Below are 22647 nucleotides of genomic sequence, written 5' to 3'. Positions count from 1 at the left end.
ATAGCCCATGGTCCAAAATAATGAGAAACGAGGCTAACTTTTTTTTTCAAAATTTCAATAAACATGGGCTATAACCCATCGTTTTTTTCATTTTTTTCAAATCCTCAAAAATGATGAAAAACGGCGTGCTATAGTATGCCGTACGATATGGGCTATAGCCCATGGTCCAAAATGATGAGAAACGATGCTAACTTTTTTCCCAAAATTTCAAAAAACATGGGCTATAACCCATCGTTTTTTTAATTTTTTAATTTTTTTCAAATCCTCAAAAATGATGTTAAGCTTGTTGTGACCTGTAGGAGTATACTGTACACAAAACCGTACATGCCTCTTGGTGTGAGAGACGCTCACCACCTCCAATAAGTGTACAATTCTACACACATACAGCGCTAACCCATAATCAAAGTAATGCCTCCAACAGGAGTGAACTGTACAAAAGAAAAAGGTTTCTGATTTCAGAGAATCTTTAATATCAATCTTTATTTCAGATATCAGAACATCTCTCTCAGATTGGACTCGGTGACAATATAACAGACCCAACACGGTATCACAGTGTGTCCATGTGTGTGTGTGTGTGTGTGTGTGTGTGTGTGTGTGTGTGTGTGTGTGTGTGTGTTCAGACACGGAGGCCTTCCATGGCTGTCTCCAGGGGGTCGCTGCTCCAGTAGTCCTGGTTCCAGTCCATGAACCAGCCTGTGAAGGTTGGGGGTTCAAATCCTTGCTTGATCCTCACTATGGGCGTGTCAGCATCTCTGCTGGAGGGGTCCGTCTCTATGTACTTGGCAGCTGACACACACACACACACACACACACACACACACACACACACACACACACACTTTTATGACATTTATTTTTGCAATTTGTTAAAGGACCACTTCACCCCTTTTCAACCTGTCTTCATATAACTGTTCCAAACTAATAATCATGATAAAATAGCAAAATAAATAATCTACTCTGCCTGCGTCTCATAGGAGGGCTGTGGGCAGTTCAGAAACCCGTCCCACCCAAGCTAATATAGAAACTGCAGGCTTTCGATTCCTGAAAAGTTGCAATGCAAACATGGAAGCCATCGTTCCCACGATAAAAAATAATAATAATAATATGTTTTTTTTTAAACAAAACATTGTTTAATAATCTGCCTAGCGATGATGTCACTGGTGATGGACGGGTTTCTGCCCACAGCCCTCCTATGAGACACAGACAGAGTAGAAAAAGAATGGTGGCATTTTATCATGAACATTAGTGAGGACCAATTATATGAAGATAGGTCGAACGAGGTTAAGTGGTCTACAAATAACTACCCAACCATAAGGCTGAACATAGCTGATCTACGACCTTATATGTCTGCTTTGTGTGTGTGTGTGTGTGTGTGTGTGTGTGGCACACACTGGCATGCACATAATACATTTAAGCATAACTCCCAACACCAACTGTACAACATCAACAACATAAAATTCTGGTTGTCATTTGTGATGAAGTCAGGAAGTTAGTATGACAACCTCCTGTCTGTTTTTGAGTGGTGCAACCACTCCTACAACCAGCAATGTCCATGTACCTGTGTACCTGTGTGTGTCTATGAGCACGAGTATGTTACTTATTTATACCAGTAGGGGGCGCCAGAATTGGGGGGGAATTGCACCACTCAGTTCACACGTGTGTGATTTTTGACAATATGCTGAGAGTCTCACCTGACGCCATGGCCTCGGCCTTCTCTGTCGCATTAGCCTCCTCTCCAATCCACACGAACACCTGGAGGAGAGGATGGAGAGGAGGATGAGAATGGAGGAAGAGGAGGAAATTGGGAGAGAGAGAGAGAGAGAGATGGGGAGTGACAGGCAGCAAAGGTCGTCGGGATTGGGAGTCTAGATGTGTCCGGGCCAGGTTTGGTTTTTCTTAGGCCTCACTCACACAGTCGCAACTGTTGCAACATGCATACAAACATTTGTCTTGTGTCTTGTCCGCGTTTAATGCATTTCCAATGGAAGTCACATGGTTTGACAAAACATTTGTGTTTGATGGCTGTGTTGTGCCCCCCACCCCCGCATCAAACAAAAATGTTTTGTCAAACCATGTGACTTCCATTGGAAATGCACTGGGGGCGGCCATTAAACACGGACAAGACAAATTACAATTACAATTTACAATTTAGGCATTTAGCAGACGCTCTTACATTAAGCAAGAACAAAAGCATGGGAATACATCACATAAAAGCATTTATCATGAAACATGCGTAAGCTAAGAAAGTAACAGTGGAATATCTATATAATGAAACTATACATATAAACTATACATATATACTACTATGCTATACATATGTACTATGGCGTGCTATGACTATATACAATGCAATTCTAGTGCTGTCTACATACATAACATGCTATAAGTCTGTATCAAATGCTATCCAAGTCTACAGAAATGCTATCTAAGGGGGTAGGGTAAGTGCTATGGGCCATGATGGAGTCTGAAAAGGTGGGTTTTCAGACTACGGCGGAAGATTGGGAGTGATGCTGCAGTTCTGACTGCAATGGGAAGTGCATTCCACAGTTTTGGAGCCAGAAGGGAGAAGAGTTTGGGACGTGTGGAGCGTTGTTGTCCCGGCGTTTTTAGTGAGGGTGCTAACAAATGCTGTATGCATGTTGCAACAGTGTGAGTGAGGCCTTAGCCTGCCCCAACCCGTGTGATTTCTGGTCTAGAGGGGTGCATTCAAAACAGCTGGTGGATCCTATTGGTTCACCGACTACACTGGCCAATCACAGCACGTCTTTTCCGGGACTTATCAATTCAATCCAAGGGAGCTTTATTGGCATGAGAAAACAAACGTTTACATTGCCTGTCTGAAGCTTTCCTCCGAGGCTAGAGGTTTTTCTTGACCACAATGTTAACAGATGTTAGGTTCCTTGTTTACCTGGTATCCTATAGTTTTAATGTACGAGATTAATAGAATATTGCTTAGACCGATGCTAGGTTCACCTGGTATCTTGGAGGCACTACACTTGTCTCTCTGCATTCAATGCCTGTATGCGTTTACCTGTCATGTTGTAAACTGGGCACAGAAATCGAGCCAATAGGAGCCCGGAAAGGAGAAACCAGGGTAACCATTGTTAACTGACCTGATCCCAGATGTCGAGGATCATGACATCATCAGGAGCCAAGTCTTCCTGTGTCATCTCACCTGGTACCTCTTCTACCTACACGCACACGCACACGCACACACACACACACACACACACACACACACACACACACACACACACACACACACACACACACACACACACACTCAATTACATGCCCCATGAAGCCCCTCTTGAAGCCTTGAAGGGCATGGATATTTTTGGGGTTTTTTTTGTCACATTCCTAAGCCAATAATTTGATGTTTCAAAGAGTCTTCATCGACCGACTTCATGGGGTGACATACTGCATGTGGACATTTGTCTCTGACAGACAGACAGGTAGACAGAGACAGAGAGATGGGTAGACACTAGACAGAGAGACAGGCAGAAAGACGGACAGACAGAGAGAGACAGACAGGTAGAACTAGATGGACAGAGAGAGACAGACAGACAGACCATGAAGTTTCCAGTCTTGTTAGAACAGGCGAACAGGCGAGGAGGATGGGCGTCCATCTCGTTCTTCAGCCTGGTTGACGTCTGATACTCCGTCTGTCCTCCAAGACACGCCCAAAACTCATCTACAATGAACACATGCATGTTAGACAAGACCAAAAGTCCAAAACTCATCTACAATGAACACATGCATGTTAGACACGCCCAAAACCCGTCTACAATGAACACATGCATGTTAGACAAGACCAAAACTCATCTACAATGAACACATGAATGTTAGACACGCCCAAAACTCATCTGCAATGAACACATGCATGTTAGACAAGACCAAAACTCGTCTACAATGAACACATGAATGTTAGACACGACCAAAACTCGTCTGCAATGAACACATGAATGTTGGACATGAAACATGGACACCACACATTGAGTTCAATAGGATAATAAATTAAATAAAGCCTGGAGGCTTTATTTAAAGTGGTCTGTGTGGTCCATAGAGTATTAAAAGGATAGAGACTAAACTAGCGCGAAGCTCCGCCCCCTCCGCTATTCATGTCAGTGGAAGTTGCTCAGTGGCGTTTTGAAGCACCCGGAAGGCTGCCGGAAGTACCGTCTTTTCGCTGATTCAGCATTTCACTTCCGCATTTGGACACCAAATTTTGGTGTCCAAATGCGGAAGTGCACCCAGAGTGCACCTGGGCTTTACATTGGGCGCTCGGTTGCACAGGGTTTCCTCGTCAAGAATCCACGGGTCCGCCTGCAGTCCTTCCTCTTACCACTAGGGACCAGCGCTTCAACATTGGAGTGCATAGCTGGCCCCTTGGTGTGGTCCTTTGATGAGAGGATGTACCTCTTCATACCAGGAGGTGGCAGTATAGCCTGCATTACATCATATCCAAGCAGAGAGGACAAAGACCATTCCAATACCCAAAATCTGTGTTGCGGTGAAATTGGTGACCTGCTGAAATATGTGACAACCGTGTAGACAATCGCATTATGTATGTCAGTGTCCGAACGTAAATAGTTGCAGTTTGTTCATTAGCAAAGTTCAACCTAGCTGTATTTAGGTCACATATTTAAAGACCTCCGTGTACGTTATGGGAAGTCCACGAGATGGTCACATATTTCCGCAGGTCACCAATTTCACCGTAACACCGCCATGCTGGAGTGAGCGAGCGAGTGTGAGTGAGCGAGTGGCCGAGATTTTGGATATTGGAATTTGGTCTGCAACAGAATGCAGCCGACGCTGGGAGAACGGTCTTAGAACTTAGGGGAGAACGCTCATGACTACCGTTTATATTATTGGCTCATATTACGATGAAAGGTCTGGGCAGAAACTTGAACGAATTTACTTTACATGAAAAATAAATACATGATTGCGTTTCCCCAATTAATGTACGCTTTGCAATGCCTTGTGAACCCCTTTTTATCACATTTGTGTGTCATATGACGAAGTATAAAATAGGCCAAGCTTCCTGACAGACAAGACTCTTCATCACCTTCCTCCTCTCCCTCAGAGACGACCGCAGGGGAGGCGGCTCCCAGCAGCTCAGCGAGCTGATTGGCTCCTCGCTTCTCTGCGTCGCTGGTTCCTTTCCCCTCCCACAGAGTGCAGCCTGCCGGGCTCAACAGCACAAAGGCATCGTTGGAGTTTAGACTTGAACCAACAGCGTCCACCTGGGGAGGGGGAGAAGATGCGTCGTTGTATAGGCTTCTCATGTCGAATCATCAAGTAAATCGTAAAACTTGTAAGTCAGTGTGGTTAAACCGATGCTACTTGGACTGATTTAGCTGGGGGACCAGCTGGAGAGCTGGAAAAGGACTGCTAGGGTGTCCCCCGGACCTCACTTTGAGAACCCCCGCCATAGAACAAACCGGCCCCCCAAATACATATTGTATTTAGCCACAGACCACCATCTGAAAATATGATTTTGTGCCAGGGATCCCCCGTACAAGATTAGTGTTGTTACAATGTTTATAAAATATTCAATATTAGATAATAAGATCGATAATAATATTAGATAGATAGTTCCCCCCGAACACCACTGACATACAACTACTACTCACCTCCACAGCTCTGGTGTTTCCGGCCGGATTCGCTCGCACCTGGAACAGTCGAGTGTCCGCCACCTCCGATTGGCCACCTTCTCTAGAAGTCCCGCCCTTGTGCACCACCATTGGCTGTCCCCCAAAGAGGCTCATGAGGTGGGCAGGCTCTTTGCCCTGAACCACACGCGCCTGCCAGACCACAACACAAATGACAACTTTAATAACAGTGACAGTGAAATGTGTGTCTAAGGGGTCGTGTCAAATTTGAATGTGCACTAGTCGAGACCAGACTCGAGTCTGGTGTCTACAATGGACAGGATATCTAAGGCGCTCCTCAGTTCAAAAGGCATTCCTTGGAGACGAGGCGCATAATATGAGAACTTCTCTACCTCTGGTGTACAAGCATTGACTCAGGCCTCTTTTAGACGGCGACCATCTCCATATAACACGTCAAATTCCCGTTGCGTTCTCATTTTTTTGGACCATTTACATGAGAACGCACACTTGAATGAAAACGCTACAAAGTGCATGCATATACATGCCAGGTCGCTAGGTGGCGCGTGTCCTTGTGGGGTCCGTGTGACGCAGCGCATATATAAACCATAGACATAAGTCACGCATGCGTAGAACTACTTCCGTTCTTCTTCTACACAGAAAGTAAACAAACGTCGCGTCCTCATCACTAGCATGGTTGTTGTTGTTCGTTTCCCCTAGCAACTGACGCATGCCTATGACACCATGTAAAGCCGACCAGAGCTGACGTAAGCCATGATGTCACAATTTTTGCGTATCCACCGTTTTGCCTGTTTATATGGAGACCATAGGAAACGGCGTTCTAAAAGATTTCCACTCTGGGAGGTGGTTTCACTTCGTTGCGTTTTCACCTCCTGTGAACACGGTTCTCGTCTAAATGACAGCAGCAAACGATACTTTATTTTGCCGTTTTTTATGAACACCATCCTCGTGTAAAAAGCACCTCAGAGTGTCTGTGTGTGTGTGTGTGTGTGTGTGTGTGTACCTGTACAGCCCCTCCTCCCAGCTCCTCGTCGTCCAGCTGAATGGCCAAGAGGGCTGACGTTCCGACTTCATCCTGACTCGACTCCGCCCCCTGCCTGAGGACACAACAACAGGTGTCATGTGCTGCCATAGAGACGACCTCTTAGAACAATTGTCTGTACGTGTATTGAATGTACATAATTAAAATCCGGTGTCAATGGAATGTATAGAATGGAAACAGAAGTGGGTCGGAAAAGAGGGGTCGTGAATGAGGTCTATATACACCACGGTTCTGTAGAATAACAAGCTCACCATATATAAATGATTTGTCCCCGTCGTGTTTGGTGCCGGTAGTTGTAGAGAACAAGGTAGCTGTCTCCTCCATAGAACTGACCATAGAGAGACTCGTCGACGGCGACCTTCTCCGAGCCCTCGATACGCCAGATCTAAACACACAAACACCAAATGGATATATATATATTTAATTTGTGGACAGTCAAGAGGGAACCCCTTCCCATTTCAAAATGGTCCCCAATCCAGTGAGGCTATACAATAAACTTCCAAACCCTTATTTTTTTACGTTTTTTCTTTTTACAGATAGAATCCAGATCCAACTGAATGCTAGCAGACGGCACTGCGTGTTAGCTGGAATGCACGCGCGCACACGCGCACACACACACACACACACACACACACACACACACACACACACACACACACACACACACACACACACACACACACACACACACACACACACACACACACACACACACACACACACACACACATATAGGTGTGCTATTTTCGCTACTTCAAAAGTCATGATCTATTTTTGTTACGTTTAACAAATTGACCTAAAACAGAACAAACCTTTTCCATGTCAGGCCCCCCCAAATACATATTGTATTTAGCCACAGACCACCATCTGAAAATATGATTTCGTGCCAGGGATCCCCGTACAAGTCAAAAAGGATTAAAAAAAAAGAGGAAATCTTCTGACAATATAATGATATGCCCAAATAGTGATGTCAGGTTGAAAGTGACCAAAAGCAAGTCAATCGACACGTTTAGAATGTCGGACCGCCTCCGGGCTGGGTAACAGTAACACTGACCTAGTATTTCTGGCAGACAATCGAACCCCGGGGGCCCATTCAGCCTGGTGGGGCACACTTGAACTTCCATGCGGGGGGACAGAAGAAGCTGTGTTTTGCGTCAATTCCGTTTTTTTTATTAGACAGCTGGGGCAACCTGCCGCGTGGGTGGAGCTTCTTTTCCATCCACCAGCTGTCTAAAAAACCCGGAAAAGACGCCGGGAGTCGGCTTCCTTTGGCCGCGCATGGAATCTCAGATGTCCCCCCATCCCATACCTTGTATGGGCACATCCTTGTGTTCCTATACCTGCTTGTCTCCGTTGCCCTCGTCAACCATCCCATACTGGGCAGCCATGGCCTGTGATTCGTGGAGAGTTGACGCGTCAAACGGCACCTGAAATACAAATACATGACACACATTTATATTTATATATATTTATCCCCTCGATACTGTAAAACAGTGCTCACCAAACGTTCCAGGTTGAGACCTAAAAATCACACCTGTGTGAACCAAGTGGTGCAACTCCCCTCTCTCTCTCTCTCCCTCTCTCTCTCTGCTCCGTTAGATTAGCGATTTGCGTCCAGCAGGTGGCAGCAATGTCACATACTTCTGTCGTTCCAATTTCACGCATGCGCACACCACTCGTGCTCATTGACGTACGTACACGGGTACACGGACAAAGCTGGATGTAGAAGTGGTTGCACCACTTAAAAAGGAGAGATTAGACTAGTTTGCCTGCGACCCACACTCGTGGAAATAGCAAGATCCAGTAAGCGCACAACGTGGCTGCCCTGCGAGGCCTTGCAAAGCTTGTAGATCCAGCTATTCTAGCTACCTTTCTTAATTATCATTTTTTATTTCTGGAATTTCTTAAGATTTTTTGTTATGTTTGTATGTTTTAAAAATGTATACAATTATTTTACAATACGAAAAATAAATAAACCTTTTAAATATTTATATACTTTTAAATGTAGGAAAAGAAAATGTCATGACCCGTAACAACTGGTCTCTGTGGGCGACGCGTCCCACTCCCAACCCTGTAAAAGCATGCAGTCATAATGTACAAATGAAGCAATATTACACGAGACTAGGGTGTGGTTTAACGTGATTATTGCCACGACAGTGACACGGTAAGGAACGAGACGGAGTCGAGTTCCGCAAGAATCACTGAAGTGGCAATAATCACGTTAAACCGCACCCGCAAGTGTAATATTGCAATTCTACAACAAAAAAACTAAGAAAATCGCTGAAAATAAATATTCTTTTAATGACAGATGTAGTCTACTACGACCACAAATGTCCCAAGAAACCAGCTATAGCCTATAGCCACCGAGTTTGCTAGCGCTCTGGGAAAACAGAGCAGCTGCATTCTTTGTTTTGATTAGGTGGTGAACGGTGCTATAGTTTGATCCACGGCTATAGAAGCCGTTTCAACCAATCAGATTGCTTCCTCGAAACGACCTGTTGTTGGAACAAAGCATAATCATCGTCATTATATGCTTATAGTACGTGATTGACATCAGGTGTACCTTCTCGATCTTGGCAATGCCATTGGACACGTAGCCCGTTCCCATGCCGACGGTGTCGTCGGCGTCTCTCCACACTTTGAAGAACTGCTTGAACAGCGGGGTCTCTCCGTGCTCCGGCAGAACCTGGACCTATAGAGACGGGTCGGGGGAGAGGGGGGGTCAGTGCATCAGTCCATTGTGTTCCTGCATGCCCCCCCCCCCCTACTCAAAAGACGGACTAAACCTAAATCAACATGTGTGTTACCTGGGTGTGTCTGGGGTAGTTCATCTTTGTTATGAACAGCTCTGCAGTGTTCAGGACCGCATGGCGCTCTTCCATGTTGGCTTCCTTCCCTGAGACAGACACACAGACACACACACACACACACACACACACACACACACACACACACACACACACGTTCTGTCACTCTATTGGATTCAATGGATTGATTAGTGGTTTTCAACGTGTTGTGGTCCCACGGGAGGGGTCCCTGGGGGGAGACATAGAAAGCTATGTTTCTATGCCAGTGGTTCTTCGATTTCTCAAAAATAGCTAAGGCATAACATAATGCTAACACCTGAAAAGGGGTTCCCACCCAAAAATGGGTTAAATGATGGATTAGGAACCAAAAGGTTAGGAAGGTTAGGAAGGGTATGGCCAGGCCTGGTCAGCCTTCAATGACATGCATATGATCTGGTCATCCCAGCTTAGTAAGATGTTAAAACTAAGTAAATAATATTTAGGACGACCGTTGAGCCGATTCTACTCTATGGCTCCGAGACATGGACACTTTCAAAGAAACGAGAGAATCGGTCGTATCATGGCACTTGACTTACACCCGCCTTCTAATGAGAGCGCAAAATCTGTCTTGGAAGAGCCACCCATCGACTAATCTAATATACGGCGACCTTCCCCATTGTTTCTTCACTGGTCCGATCCAGAAGAGCGCAGTTTGCCGGCCACTGCTTACAGAGCTGACAACGAGGTTACATCTTTCCTTCTTCTCTGGAGTCCTGCCTCAGGGCGGACCAGAGGTAGAAAGCCGTCGTTCCCCCGATGTCATCGCTATAGGGGACACATGCTTCAGTAGGCAGGAACTGAGGGGTGGAAACGAAGGACCGGGGAAGTCTGGCGAAAGCATTGCGGAATCCATGATCTCGACCGCGGTCGAAAAATGATGACGACGACGATGAGGAACCAGAATGACTTTTATGGGACCGTAACTCGAGCGCGGTAACCAAATGGACCCGTTTACAATGGGAGCACTGCATTACTGCAAGTATGCAGGAGCAGAACGTTATGGCACAGTGCTAAAGTATACCTGCCCACTATGGGCTGACCCCCCCCCCCCCTGGAAAAAACCTTGAAAAAAAAGAAAAGAAAACTCTTCCGCCAGTTGAATAGCCGTGGTCTATATACGAACACATTATTGTCTTGCTTTTCCATTGTCCGTGTTGGGCTTGGCGTGTGTAGTGTGTAGTGTGTAGTGTGTAGTGGGGCTTGGTAGTGGGTTACCAAGGGGGGGGGGGGGGGTTTGGGATACCTTTCCAGATGTAGATGTGTCCGTTCGTTCCATTGTCGAGGATGAAACACTCGCTGGACTCCAGTGCATTCTGGGAAAACGGGTTTTCCTCCGCCACCACGGTAACTTCGATGTCCCCACTGGCATTGGACACCTAACGCAAACAAACGGCAAAACATTCACTAGGACTGTATAATAATAATAATAATAATAAGCTCGGAGATGACTGGAGGTCTGGAAATGGAGCTAGAAAGACTAGCGGTTGATACTTCTGATGTTATAAAAGCAGTGGTTCTCAACCAGTGGTACCGGCGGGGACCAGCAGGGGGGTCCTTGAGGAGGTTACAGGTGGTCCCCAGCTAAATGATGGAGTTGGTACCAAATGGACCCACTCTTGTAAAATGAAACAAAATGGACCCGTTTCATTTTTTTACGATCTCACGTGTTAAATTATTGCTAAACATCTGCATTACTTAATTTAGACGTCTTTAGAGACTGTAGAAGAATTGTTCTTTTGATCAAAAGAATCGTTTGCCTGTTATCTCTCTCTCTCGTATGGTACCAACGTCAAATGGTCCGAGAGGCAAAATCAACATCAAATGGCGGTCTGTGGTTCAAATGCCGAATAAATTATAGACCGTGATATGAAAACTTAAGGGTTGAAAACCACTGTTATAAAGTGTACAGTACTTACTTACTTACTAGTCCCGGTGTAAGAACTTTGTGGTCTTAAACCCCTGAGTGAGTGAGTGAGTGAGTGAGTGAGTGAGTGAGTGAGTGAGATGAAGAATTTGATCTGTTTTTCCTAGGGCCGATTCATACTCCTATTTTAGAGCCGAATAAAAGTCGGTTCGGCTCTGTAGAGCCTACAATGTGACGTCATTTGAGGTTCGGGTGGGGGGGGGGGGGGGGGGGGGGGGGGGGGGGCTACCGTCCTAAAGTCGTCTCTTCGGTGCTACTGAAAATGTCTGACGAGCCGAAATCATTTCGGCACTACAGCGCCGAAACAGCGGTGAAATATAGAGTATGAATCGGCCCTTATCCTTAGATTTTAAAGGGAGCAAACCTGTCACTAATACTATTAAAAACAGTGGCTAAATGATGCAAGAGTGCAAGAACAGGAATAACACCAGTGACTGAGTGACTGATTTTGATTGATTGATTGATTGAAACCTCTATTTCAGGGGAATCCATTGAGACCAAGGTCTCTTTTTCAATGGCGGTCTGTGTACAAAAAGAAACATTTACAACAATGATTTTACATACATGACATAGACAACAAGGTTCCTAAAGATATAATACAAAAACTAATGTACTGTATATTAAAAAAAACTAACAAAAAAACAAAAAGCAGGTGCATAAGGCTTCTTCCGTAAAATCCTAGACGTGAAAGGCTGTAAGCAACACCGCCGCGTCACAGTGCTACACAAAGGTCAGTGACCCATGTTTTGCAGCCTGTGGTGATTGCGTAATGATTCTAATCTACTGCATTCAACAGGTCACCACTTTTGGTGTGACACACAGCTCGTTTTGTTTACGTTCCGTTGTCGCACATGTTGCGAAATGACAGACGTTGAGAGAAGACGGGAGAGTTTATCCTTTAGTAAGGCTGTGGAAGTACTATTGTTTTTATTTATTGGTGAAAGTGAGATCATCTAGTCATGGTGAAGCGAGCCCAGCACAGCTCTACACCACTTGGTAGGCTACGGTCTTGATTTATTAATTGTCAGTAATGCAAAACAACGCAAAAAATAATAAATATAATAATTGCGAACGCAGTGAGCACTTACTATGAGACCTAGCAGATCATGTCCGTGTGTCTGTCCCGCTATCCAAATATGGAGTGTGTTGCATCAGCAATCACTCAGCTCCATATATGGCCACAAAAGGGGCCAGGTCCACTCAGCTCCATATATGGGCACAAAAGGGGCACCATATAAGGAGTCCCCAAAGCAGCTATACGTCCAAAACCCAAATATGTACGAGCTGCGTTCGCTTCCCACGTTTGCGCGTCTTACTCATATAAACAAAGTTACTATATGCCCGCTATTACAACATTTGTTTGGCCCAACTCGGGACGGTCGATGACAGCAAAATAAGTTACGTTAATTGTACATTTTACATAAATAGCTACTCCACCCACTGTCTTATTTGTGGTATTCTGTCTAAAAACACTAACAATCTAAAGTTATTTAGTTTCTAGCCACAATTCAGTGGCAAAACACATCAGGCTTAGAGCGGAGAATCAGGCTTTTTATATAGTCAATATTTGTCCTCACATTTAAATATAGCAGTCCTAACCCATATTTTCATGAATAAAATGCTTCTGGCGTTAATATTCCAGGTGCATTTGTAATAGACGTTTTAGTCTCAACGGTTGTTTGTGGACACTAGTTAAAATGTCATATTAACACCATTTGTCCCATCAATCTTTCTTGGTAGACGGGTATAGGCTAAACATATCGCAGGAATTATTGAAGTGTGTGTATCAAAAGGAAGTATTTCTGATGTCAAAATTATAACGAGAATTATTGTTATCATCGTTGAGGGTGGAAGTTTAGCAGCGAAAACCATCCGGCCACGAGGGGGCAGATGCAGCACAGAGACAGTGAGCAAATGTGGAACAAAAGCAAGTCTGACCAGAAATGACCTGGGTTGATACAGACATAGTTGTGTGTGGGACGAACAGTCAAGTAGCATTGTCAAAAGCTCAGAATGTGCTCTATGTGAAATTAATGACATGTTCCTTAAGCCATTCTGACCTGAGATCAGATTCATACGAGGTTTCCACTGGACACACACTGGTCTGATTAACCGATTCTGACCTGAGATCAGATTCTAAAAATGTCAGTCGTTCTTCGATTCTTCAAAAATAGCAGACCTACAAGCTCGTAGCACGCCGCTCGGTGGCGCGCTATGAGCTTGTAGATCTGCTATTTTTCAATAGCTAAAGCATAACATGATGCTAACACCAAAATGGGTTCCCATTCAGAATGGGTTAACCCATTTTGACCCGAGATCAGATTAAAAAAAATGTCCTCTACATCCTGACAGTTTTCTGAAAAAGCTATGTTTCTATGTCAGTCGTTCTTTGATTTTTCAAAAAAATAGCAGACCTACAAGCTCGTAGATCTGCTATTTTTCAATAGCTAAAGCATAACATAATGCAAAACACCAAAAGGGGTTCCCGCCCCCAAAATGGGCTAATATACTAGAGTATACTTTGGCCATGCCCAAATACATCATATCTAACCTAAACCTAATGCATGAACCACAGAAGTCAGGTTTAAAATCAAGCTTACAAGTGATTAAAAAAAATAAAACAGTTCAAATTCTAAGCGAGAGGCAAGAGCTCTACCAGCGAGGGTACAGACGCTAACGCATGTCCAGGAATGACGGTTGTAGTGTGCATGTATGGGTCACCTTGTATAGCTTGGCTATCCTCCTGTTGGAGCTGTCCGTCTTGGTGTCTGCCGTTTGAGCCTCAGCGAGGTCTGGCTTCTCCCCCAAGATCTGATGGTCAAAGATCAATGTTCACAGTTTGATTTGATTCGATTCGATATATATTCATGATACAATTCATAGGAGAGCAGGTACAGAATTATCAGGATTGCACAAAACGTCTGAGGACTTAAAAACAAAAATGACCAAACTTACAAAAGCACATTATTAACTAGAACTGCTCTCTGTCTAGTGCATACTTCCTTGTTGCACACTAACTAGTAGGCCATAAATGGCCTACTAGTTATACATATACTATTTATATGTATATGTAATTTCAACTAATTTGTAAGTTGATTAGCGGTATACTGTGGTTACTTTGCGCCGTGCCTGGCACCACTGCCGTATCAGGCACAATTTGCTGGGGCGGTGCAGTATACGCGTCAAAGTACGGGTCCCGGGCTGAAGCTGGTACTCGCGCGCTCTGCTCGCGCAAGTCATTATTTAATAGAGAAAAAACGTCCACTCTGCAAGCTCACATCTTCCGATCGGAAACGCTCACGCGGCGATGCCGTGACGTCTCAATTCACTCACCTCCAGCATCTTCTCTGGCTCCTCCCCTTCGTCGCAGACGTGCAGTTCGGCCCGCCCACATCTCTCGTTGTCGCGGATCCCCTTGGACACCTGTGTTGGTCGGAGAGAGAGCGATGGAAACGTTAAAGCCAGGGTGGATCTCAAAGTGATCTCAAAATCGGTCCAACCACTTTAGGCCTGACCTCAAAATTTTAAAAATAAATCTTCTAAATCCTCCGTGTTTTCTGAAATAAAAATGTTCACGATAAAAATAAAAAAAATCACACCCGTGTGAACTGAGTGGTGCAAGATCTGCTATTTTTCAATAGCTAAAGCATAACATGATGCCAACACCAAAATGGGTTCCCGTTCAGAATGGGTTAACAGCCCAATATCAGCACAAATCTTCTATGTGTGTGTGGGTTGACACCATTTAGACAAATGAATGAATCCATATTCATTTGGAGGGGTCTACTGTACTGTAGCGTAGTGGCATCACTCACCTGGGTGGCCTTCAGCTTCTCAAAACGGTTGCTCTGGGAGCCACACCACTGGATGATCTCCTGAAAAACCGATATGCCATAGATGTATTACATTATTGCATGCATCATTATATACAGTAGAGGTATATTACTGGACACGGGCGGACGGACGGACACACACACACACACACACACACACACACACACACACACACACACACACACACCCCTAGTGACTCGCCGCGTGTGCATGCTTTCTTGCATGTACTGTATGTGCCATGTGTGTGTGTTGTTGATTATTGTCAAACTGTGAATCGCTTTCAAAAACCGCACGTGGCTGAAATTCGGAAGTGGCCCCTGTAGAAAAGTGAGAACTAGCTGCACTTCCTCTTGCTGTCAGCACCATTGAAGGTTGTGTGCCCTCCCCCTCCCCAGTGTGCGTGCGTGCGTGCGTGCGTGCGTGCGTGCGTGCGTGCGTGCGTGCGTGCGTGCCTCTCCCAGGTCCAGTATGAAACAGTCTCCCTTGGTGAAACTGTCCCAGGTGAGAGGGACCTCGGTTGCCCGGACGACCCGCCGACCTCTGACCTGCAGCAGCCTTTTCACGTCCACCTCATTGGTTGACACTTGGCGGAAACCAGAGGCCACGCCCCCTTTCTGTTGTGAGCAGGGCGGGGGGGGGGGGGGACACAAGTATTACATTATTGCTCCCTTTGGAAATACTTCAGATTTCTAGTCTACAACAACTCATGGCGTATTTAGTACATTAGTATGTCTGTTTACCATGTATTTCAGTCCAGACTTGAAGTATCCAGTGAAGGCGCCAGACTCGTAGCCCTGGACTTCTCGGTACTGAATGGGCGCTCCTTCAAGATGGTCGTCCATCTGGATGGCAAAGATGGCCGCCGCCCCGCTCTCGTCCTGAGAACAGTCCTCGCCTATATAGACCACATGCAATCTTTTCAATACCACTTCACCACTGCTGCAAATAGTATCACATGTATTCTGAGGCAGCCACTTTGAGAAATAGTAAGAGAAATCTATGAAAATCTGGGAACTAAATCGTTGACAAGAAATTTCTTCACCAATGTGTTTCTAAAGGTGTCTAATAACATGTACTAAAAGTTTGAAATCCAACTCCTGTGGGAAATTGAGTTATTAGCATAATATGTGACCATACCCATAACATCCTATATAAGGCCAAAAAGTCAAAATTTCATCATTCTTTAAGTAGCATGTGACATATGAAACTCAGGGTTTTTCATGATTCTGAATCCATTCCAAGCATTAGTTTTGCACAAAAAACACTCCTTGGGCTAAATTGGGCCATATCCACTTGACCAAATGTGCTGACCTCATCAAGTTTGTGATGACGGCTATGGCCGTTTTCCTCCCAAGGAGTGTTTTTTGTGCAAAACTAATGCTTGGAATGGATTCAGAATCATGAAAACCCCCTAGTTTCATATGTCACATGCTACTGAAAGAATGATGAAATTTGGACTTTTTTTCCTTTATATAGGATGTTATGGGTATGGTCACATATTATGCTAATAACTCAATTTCCCCCGGGAGTTGAATTTCAAACTTTTAATACATGTTATTAGACACCTTTAGAGACACATTGGTGAAGACATTTCTTGGTAACGATTTAGTTCCCAGATTGGTCAAATACCTGATAAAATGCCCTTACTAAACCAATGGGTTAGCAACTTATAGCGTATACTGTACCTTGCCAGTAGTGCAGGTCGTGCTGCAGTCTTCCAGAGCGCTGCTTGATGGTGTTGAGGACCAGGTAGGCATCTCCGTTGTAGAAGGCTCCATGCTGGGACTGTGGCAACAGGGCCAGGTCCAACTTCTCCACCCTCCACACCTGAAGGCCCGACTCCTTCCCCGCTCGCTCAAACTCTGCGTGGTACACCATTCTAAGACAAACAAACAAAAAAGATATGGGAGGAGCAATTATGGGTGGTATAATACGCCATCATAAACGGGTATACTGGAGGAAGATACAACTTCATAACTCGGGCCGTCACAATTACACATTTGATTTAAGTTGATTAATTGTCGCACAGATAATTTGCAATTGACGATTTAAATTGTGTTTTTGGCACTGGAACACTATGTGGATAGAAATGACATTTCTGTTTGACTTGTGAAAATTCTATTTCTCAGCAGAGCAAACAGACGGACTCAATCGCAAAACGTTTCGCACGGCAGGAGAACCCGGCTTCGAATCCCAGGTAGACATTTACATAGTGCACCTTTAATTTAACCCATTCTGACCTGAGATCAGATTCATATGAGGTTTCCACTGGACACACACTGGTCTGATTAACCCATTCTGACCTGAGATCAGATTCTAAAAATGTCAGTCGTTCTTCGATTTTTTTCAAAAATAGCAGACCTACAAGCTCGTAGCGCGCCACCGAGTGGCGCGCTACGAGCTTGTAGATCTGCTATTTTTCAATAGCTAAAGCACGACATGATGCCAACACCAAAATGGGTTCCCGTTCAGAATGGGTTAAATCCCCTCACATCCGTATGCAAATCACATCCTGCAGATAATCCAGATTGTTCACACAGCAGCCAATGGCATTTAGTTGTGTGTGTGTGTAGTGTGTACACCTCGGGAGCATGTACCCATCTAGCCGTCACCCGCCAGCTCACAATGTTGCCTCAGAGAACAATGGCAAAGGAAGATATAGTCATTCCAGTCCAGCTCTTATGGATGAATATGGTTGCGTTTGTGATCATGTCCTGAGAATGACGTTTGCGTGTTAAGTTTCACTTTGAGACTAAACACGATGGGTCCTTCGAAGAGCAAGCAGACACAATGTTCAGGTATCCTGAAAAAAGCTCTGATATCTGACTGATTTATTTATTTGGGTGAGAGTCAGGGTCAGGAGACAGGTGCTCCGAGTCCAATGTCCTTACGTTTAAAGAAGAATGTTTAAACAATGTTTAAAAATAACACCAACGTGTGAACGGAGCGTTTTTGCAACAGTGCCACTTTAAGTCGCCCAACGCCAACGGTATTGCATCTGTCCGTCCTCATACATACAGACAGACACACATCTATACTCAAATAGACTGTTCATTGGAGCGGTTAGGCACCGCTCAAAAACAAAAGTCTGTTTTTTTATGTATTTATTTAGACAGACAGGACAGGTTTCCTCATGTTATAGCAGCATTAATCTCTCAAGAACAGATTTCGAGCTGTGCTACTGAAGCCGTCAACAGGGGAATTCAGAGCGTGTGACGTGTGTACGTTGGAAATTCACGGAAACAAACAGCAGAGGGCGTTGTTTGTTTGCATAGGAGAAGTGGGGTCCACCAAAGGACGCTGGGGCTGGGGGTCGGGGTCCACAGTTCTGCACAAATGGAACAAAATGGACCCCTGTGGGTCCCCTTGTGCACTCTCAGAGTTATGGGGGTACCTGAAATGAAAGGGCTTGAGGAGCACTGCTATAGGAGCATATTCTTCGGCAGAAGAAGATGCGGAATGGTCTGCTCCATTTTGAAATAGGGCTAAAACAGTCAGTTGAAAGTTAAACCAGTGGGAACCGGTGCAGAATTCCTAGATTTCGTCGTTAGTTTCATTAAACTGTTGGTTTATCAACTTTTCAGTTTTTAAATGTCAGCCAACTATACTTTGAAGGGCTCGCGCCAAGCGAGTTAGCTCAGCATAAACAAAAGTTGGCCTGACAGTGTCCATACACATTCCCCGGAGATGCTCAGGGCCACGCCCCTTAAATACCTGTATGTGTGTCTCAAAGAATGCCCTCCCTTACCACAAATACCATGTCTGAATTTAATGTTGTTTCATGGCAGCTAGACACTCCTCACTCCTCAACACAATAACATAATAATGTGTTCAGACATGTTGGGAGTGTTAAGCAAGGACCTTCATTTACCACACACTTATACGTGTATGAACAGTGGAATATTGCTGCAGCACACTGTGTGGGTGACTTGACGCAAAATCTGTTTCATGAATATATATATATTATATATGAATATATAATATAATATGCCAGTAATATAATATAATATATATATATATATATATATATATCGTGAGAACGATGGCTTCCATTTTCACAACAACTTTTCAGGAATAGAAAGCCTGCAGCTTCTATAAGCTTGGATTCACCATCGATGATGTCACTGCGGGTTTCTGAACTGCCCTATGAGGCACAGACTGAGTAGGAAAACAATGTGGTATTTTATAATGAACATTAGGGAGGACCAATTATATGAAGATAGGTTGAAAAGTGGTCCTTTAAGGTAAGGCAACTGTATCCAACAAATATAACTTTACACATGATAAACAAACTAAAAAGCTTGTCATGTCAGTTTGGTTTGTTTGAGATGGCAACACCCTATTTCTACATTCAATGCCCTGACACACCTTCCTGTCTGTCTGTCTGTCTGTCTGTCTGTGGGGCATGGGCTCCATTCAATCTAGCCCGTTTACAGCGAGTCTCTCTCTGACGCCCTGTGGAAGCCCCTTCCGCAGCCCTCTGGTGATATTCTCACTCCCGTGCGCGGGTTTTCAAATCCCAGCAAATAAACAAAACGACGTAACTACTCACCGAAACAAAGCCTGCTAGACCTTGGTAAAAGGCTATTATTGTAGCTGGGAAGCGTCTCAGGTCCCCAGTTTCTCTCTAAAATGCACTTTGTGCCATTTTAATAACGCAATGTACCCTGAATTTACCGGGCAGAGTCATTTCTTCTACTATGGCATTTCCGGGTTTTGCCTGCGCCGATCTGGTTGGATTCATTTTAGTTAATGATTAAAATAGTGCATTTTAGAGAGAAACTGGGGGCCTGAGACGCTTCCCAGCTACGAGAATAGACTTTTACCAAGGTCTAGCAGGCTTTGTTTTGGTGAGTAGTTACGTCGTTTTGTTTATTTGCGGGGATTTGAAAACCCGCGCACGGGAGTGAGAATATCACCAGAAGGCTGCGGAAGGGACTTTCACAGGGCGTACAGAGAGACTCGCTGTAAGCCCTGGACCAGGGCTACATTCAATCCAGGTCTACATTCGGACTCGGAGACACACAGTCTGTCTGTCATTGCATTGCAGTCTGCAGACAAAGCGTTTCTTGCCCAAAGATAACGAATCCTGCTTATTATGCCTTGCAGTTCTTCTCGGCAAGCGACAGCATCATCAATGACAACTACAAAGTGTAGGCTAGAAAGATAACACCAAGGCAGGCAGATGAATTGTTAAAATGTAATTGTTTAAAATGAACTGCAGCTTGTAGGCCTACATTACTGGCATTAATTATTAAGTCTGTAGTGTGCAGGGTGGGGTTATAGTTTCCATTCCATAAACCCACCACCACCACCACCGGAAAATGTGTCCCAAAGAAGATGGGAGAACAGCGCAGCAATGTGACAAGCTGATAACTTGTAGGCTGCAGCACAAATAGCCTATATACTTATTTTTGCCATATGAAGTAAAGTAGGCTACTCAGTCTCATCATGTCATGTCATGAGCTAGCCTATATAGTCTACTATTACTTTTTGACGACTGCAACGCCATTGCATTGCGTCAATAAAACAATAACAGAATGATTAGGCCGCCTACCTGATGTTGTTGTTGTGTGACAGTGTCTCTGTGGTGGAATAAAAAAAAAGGACAGGCGGAATAAAGGAGACTTTCCCACCTGGAGACAAACGCAGCGAGGAAGAAAGTAAGAAACACAGTTAACGCTCGCAGCTGCTCTCTGTCTGTGTTGCTGGTAAATAGACAATACAACAAGGCAAACAAGCCACTCCCCGGACCCCCCTCCCCCCCGCCCAGCCCAGAGCCCAGGTGAGGAATGAATGAGGCGTGTGGGTGTGCGTGACGTACGCATGAGTGTGTGCGTGTGCGTGTGCGTGTTGATTTTTTACAGTCTATGGTGTGTGTGTGTGTGTGTGTGTGTGTGTGTGTGTGTGTGTGTGTGTGTGTCGTGTGTGTGTGTGCGCGTGCATGCGTGTACAGTGTACATGTACAGTGTTGTCAGAATTAGTTTGAAGCATGTTGAGTTTGTCTGAAATGTGAAATTAAATTGCCATTGACTAATCACAGACCAATTAAGCCTCAGGTGTCCATTTTCATCTAAGTCAGGAAGTAGACCTATAGGTCTTGTTTTGTTTGCTCGACTACTATTGAATGAATTATTCAATCACCCAAGGAACGTGTTAGTCCACTCGTTCACATAAATATTTCAGGCATTTACCCAGCATGTAAATGGTAAACAAATGGTGCCGTAAATTAATAGGTCTAGTATTATTATATTATTATATTCCACCTATTACTATTATTCACCCATTCATATAGTAAGTAGTAGGCCTACATTCACATTCACTGAGGTGGAGGAAACCATGCAAGGCACCGACCTGCTCATCAGGAGCATTTATAGGTTCAGATCGTTCAGTGTCTTGTGTCAGTGCTCAAGGACACTTCAATACAAACCCATGGGGCCTGGCCTGGTGATCGAACCGGGAACCTTCACATTCCCCACTTTTTGTAGTTGTTTAGCCCCTCCAATACACATAGGTTTAATGTTTGTCTTTAGTTCGATGTTTGTTTTGTAAATGAAAGGGAAAATGTACGTCACAACGTGCCTCATTATACGTCATATTGTCTCTTTATTGTTAAAGGCATTTAATGTTTGTGTTTGCACCGTTTGTTTTATATCACCATCACCATCACCATATCAACATGAGTTAGACTTTAATATATTAGCGCCCCTCACTTCACACGGGTGTGATTTTTATTGTTTGGGTTTGCATTTATTGATACTAGTAGTGTGATAAAAGGTCAAAGGTGGCTGAAAGTGGATTGTCAAGTCTATCATCAAACACCTAGTCAAAGGCCACAGCCCACTGCTCCCTGTGCAATGGCAGTGTTCCTGGACTTCAAGAACACCCTCTGTCACTCACTGGGTCCTCTTGTCCAAATTAACACATTTAAATTTCTCTCCAGAAGCTAGAGAATGGTTTAGTTCCTATCTATCCACCAGAAAACAGTGTGTCAACAGTGTAAAATCTCCCTACCACACCTGTTCGGTCAGTGTCCCCCAGGGCTCAATACTAGGTCCAATTGTGTTCTCTCTGTACATAAATGACCTACCTGAAGTATATGTAATAATGTACATGTCCAGATGTGTGCAGATGATGCTGTTGTACTTGCCCATGGTAAAAGCTATGCAGATGTGTCAATAATTCTAACCTCAGCCCTGACAAGCATTCAAGACTGGCTTATAGATTCATGTCTGCTCCTGAATGCCAAAAAGACACGCATGGCCTTTTCCAAAAGACCAGTTAATTGTGTTGGAGTCCTCAGATGTGTTTCTGGGTGGAGAGGAACTTGACCTTGTCCCAGAGTTCAAGAACCTCGGAGTCATATTA

General features: G+C 44.5%; 1 protein-coding gene and 1 long non-coding RNA gene across 3 annotated transcripts in view; both read right to left on the bottom strand.

Moving 5' to 3' along the window:
• Positions 1 to 17610, bottom strand: part of LOC308316699 — a 29177-nt gene extending 11567 nt beyond the window's left edge. The window contains exon 1 of the long non-coding RNA XR_013964196.1: positions 17520 to 17610. This is a non-coding gene — a long non-coding RNA (uncharacterized lncRNA). The remainder of the gene's footprint in view (positions 1 to 17519) is intronic.
• On the bottom strand, positions 447 to 20989 carry LOC308316696 (gelsolin-like). 2 transcript variants are annotated; one of them, XM_080765402.1, is made up of 20 exons: positions 20837 to 20989; positions 16965 to 17158; positions 16020 to 16174; positions 15732 to 15893; positions 15261 to 15320; positions 14779 to 14868; positions 14167 to 14256; positions 10765 to 10897; positions 9483 to 9571; positions 9239 to 9367; positions 8016 to 8102; positions 6927 to 7060; positions 6637 to 6730; positions 5637 to 5807; positions 5069 to 5246; positions 3573 to 3694; positions 3114 to 3191; positions 1692 to 1752; positions 617 to 786; positions 447 to 574 (listed from the first exon to the last, which is right to left on the bottom strand). In XM_080765402.1, the coding sequence occupies exons 2-19, from the start codon at positions 17155 to 17157 to the stop codon at positions 617 to 619; spliced, it is 2196 nt and encodes a 731-aa protein (XP_080621528.1). In that variant the 5' UTR covers position 17158; positions 20837 to 20989; the 3' UTR covers positions 447 to 574. The 2 variants fall into 2 exon arrangements, with proteins under 2 accessions (XP_080621528.1, XP_080621529.1); XM_080765403.1 differs by lacking the exons at positions 447 to 574; positions 617 to 786; positions 1692 to 1752; positions 3114 to 3191; positions 3573 to 3694 and adding an exon at positions 3811 to 3866.
• Positions 20990 to 22647: the final 1658 nt, after the last annotated feature.

This window comes from Protomyctophum bolini (assembly GCF_963924005.1).
Source record: "Protomyctophum bolini genome assembly, chromosome: 6".
Lineage (NCBI taxonomy): Eukaryota > Metazoa > Chordata > Actinopteri > Myctophiformes > Myctophidae > Protomyctophum > Protomyctophum bolini.
The sequence above is the reverse complement of the archived record's forward strand: the minus strand, read 5'-3'. Positions and strand labels throughout refer to the sequence as shown.

What these genes read in the sequence shown, in the direction of transcription:
- LOC308316696 (XM_080765402.1), bottom strand. Translation starts at nt 17,157, where the DNA reads ATGGTGTACCACGCAGAGTTTGAGCGAGCGGGGAAGGAGTCGGGCCTT. An exon ending in AGAAGCTGAAGGCCACCCAG is followed by an intron (nt 14,869 to 15,260) that starts GTGAGTGATGCC and finishes CGACCAACACAG; the next exon opens with GTGTCCAAGGGGATCCGCGA. An exon ending in ACAAGACTGGAAACTTCATG is followed by an intron (nt 3,192 to 3,572) that starts GTCTGTCTGTCT and finishes GTGTGCGTGTAG; the next exon opens with GTAGAAGAGGTACCAGGTGA.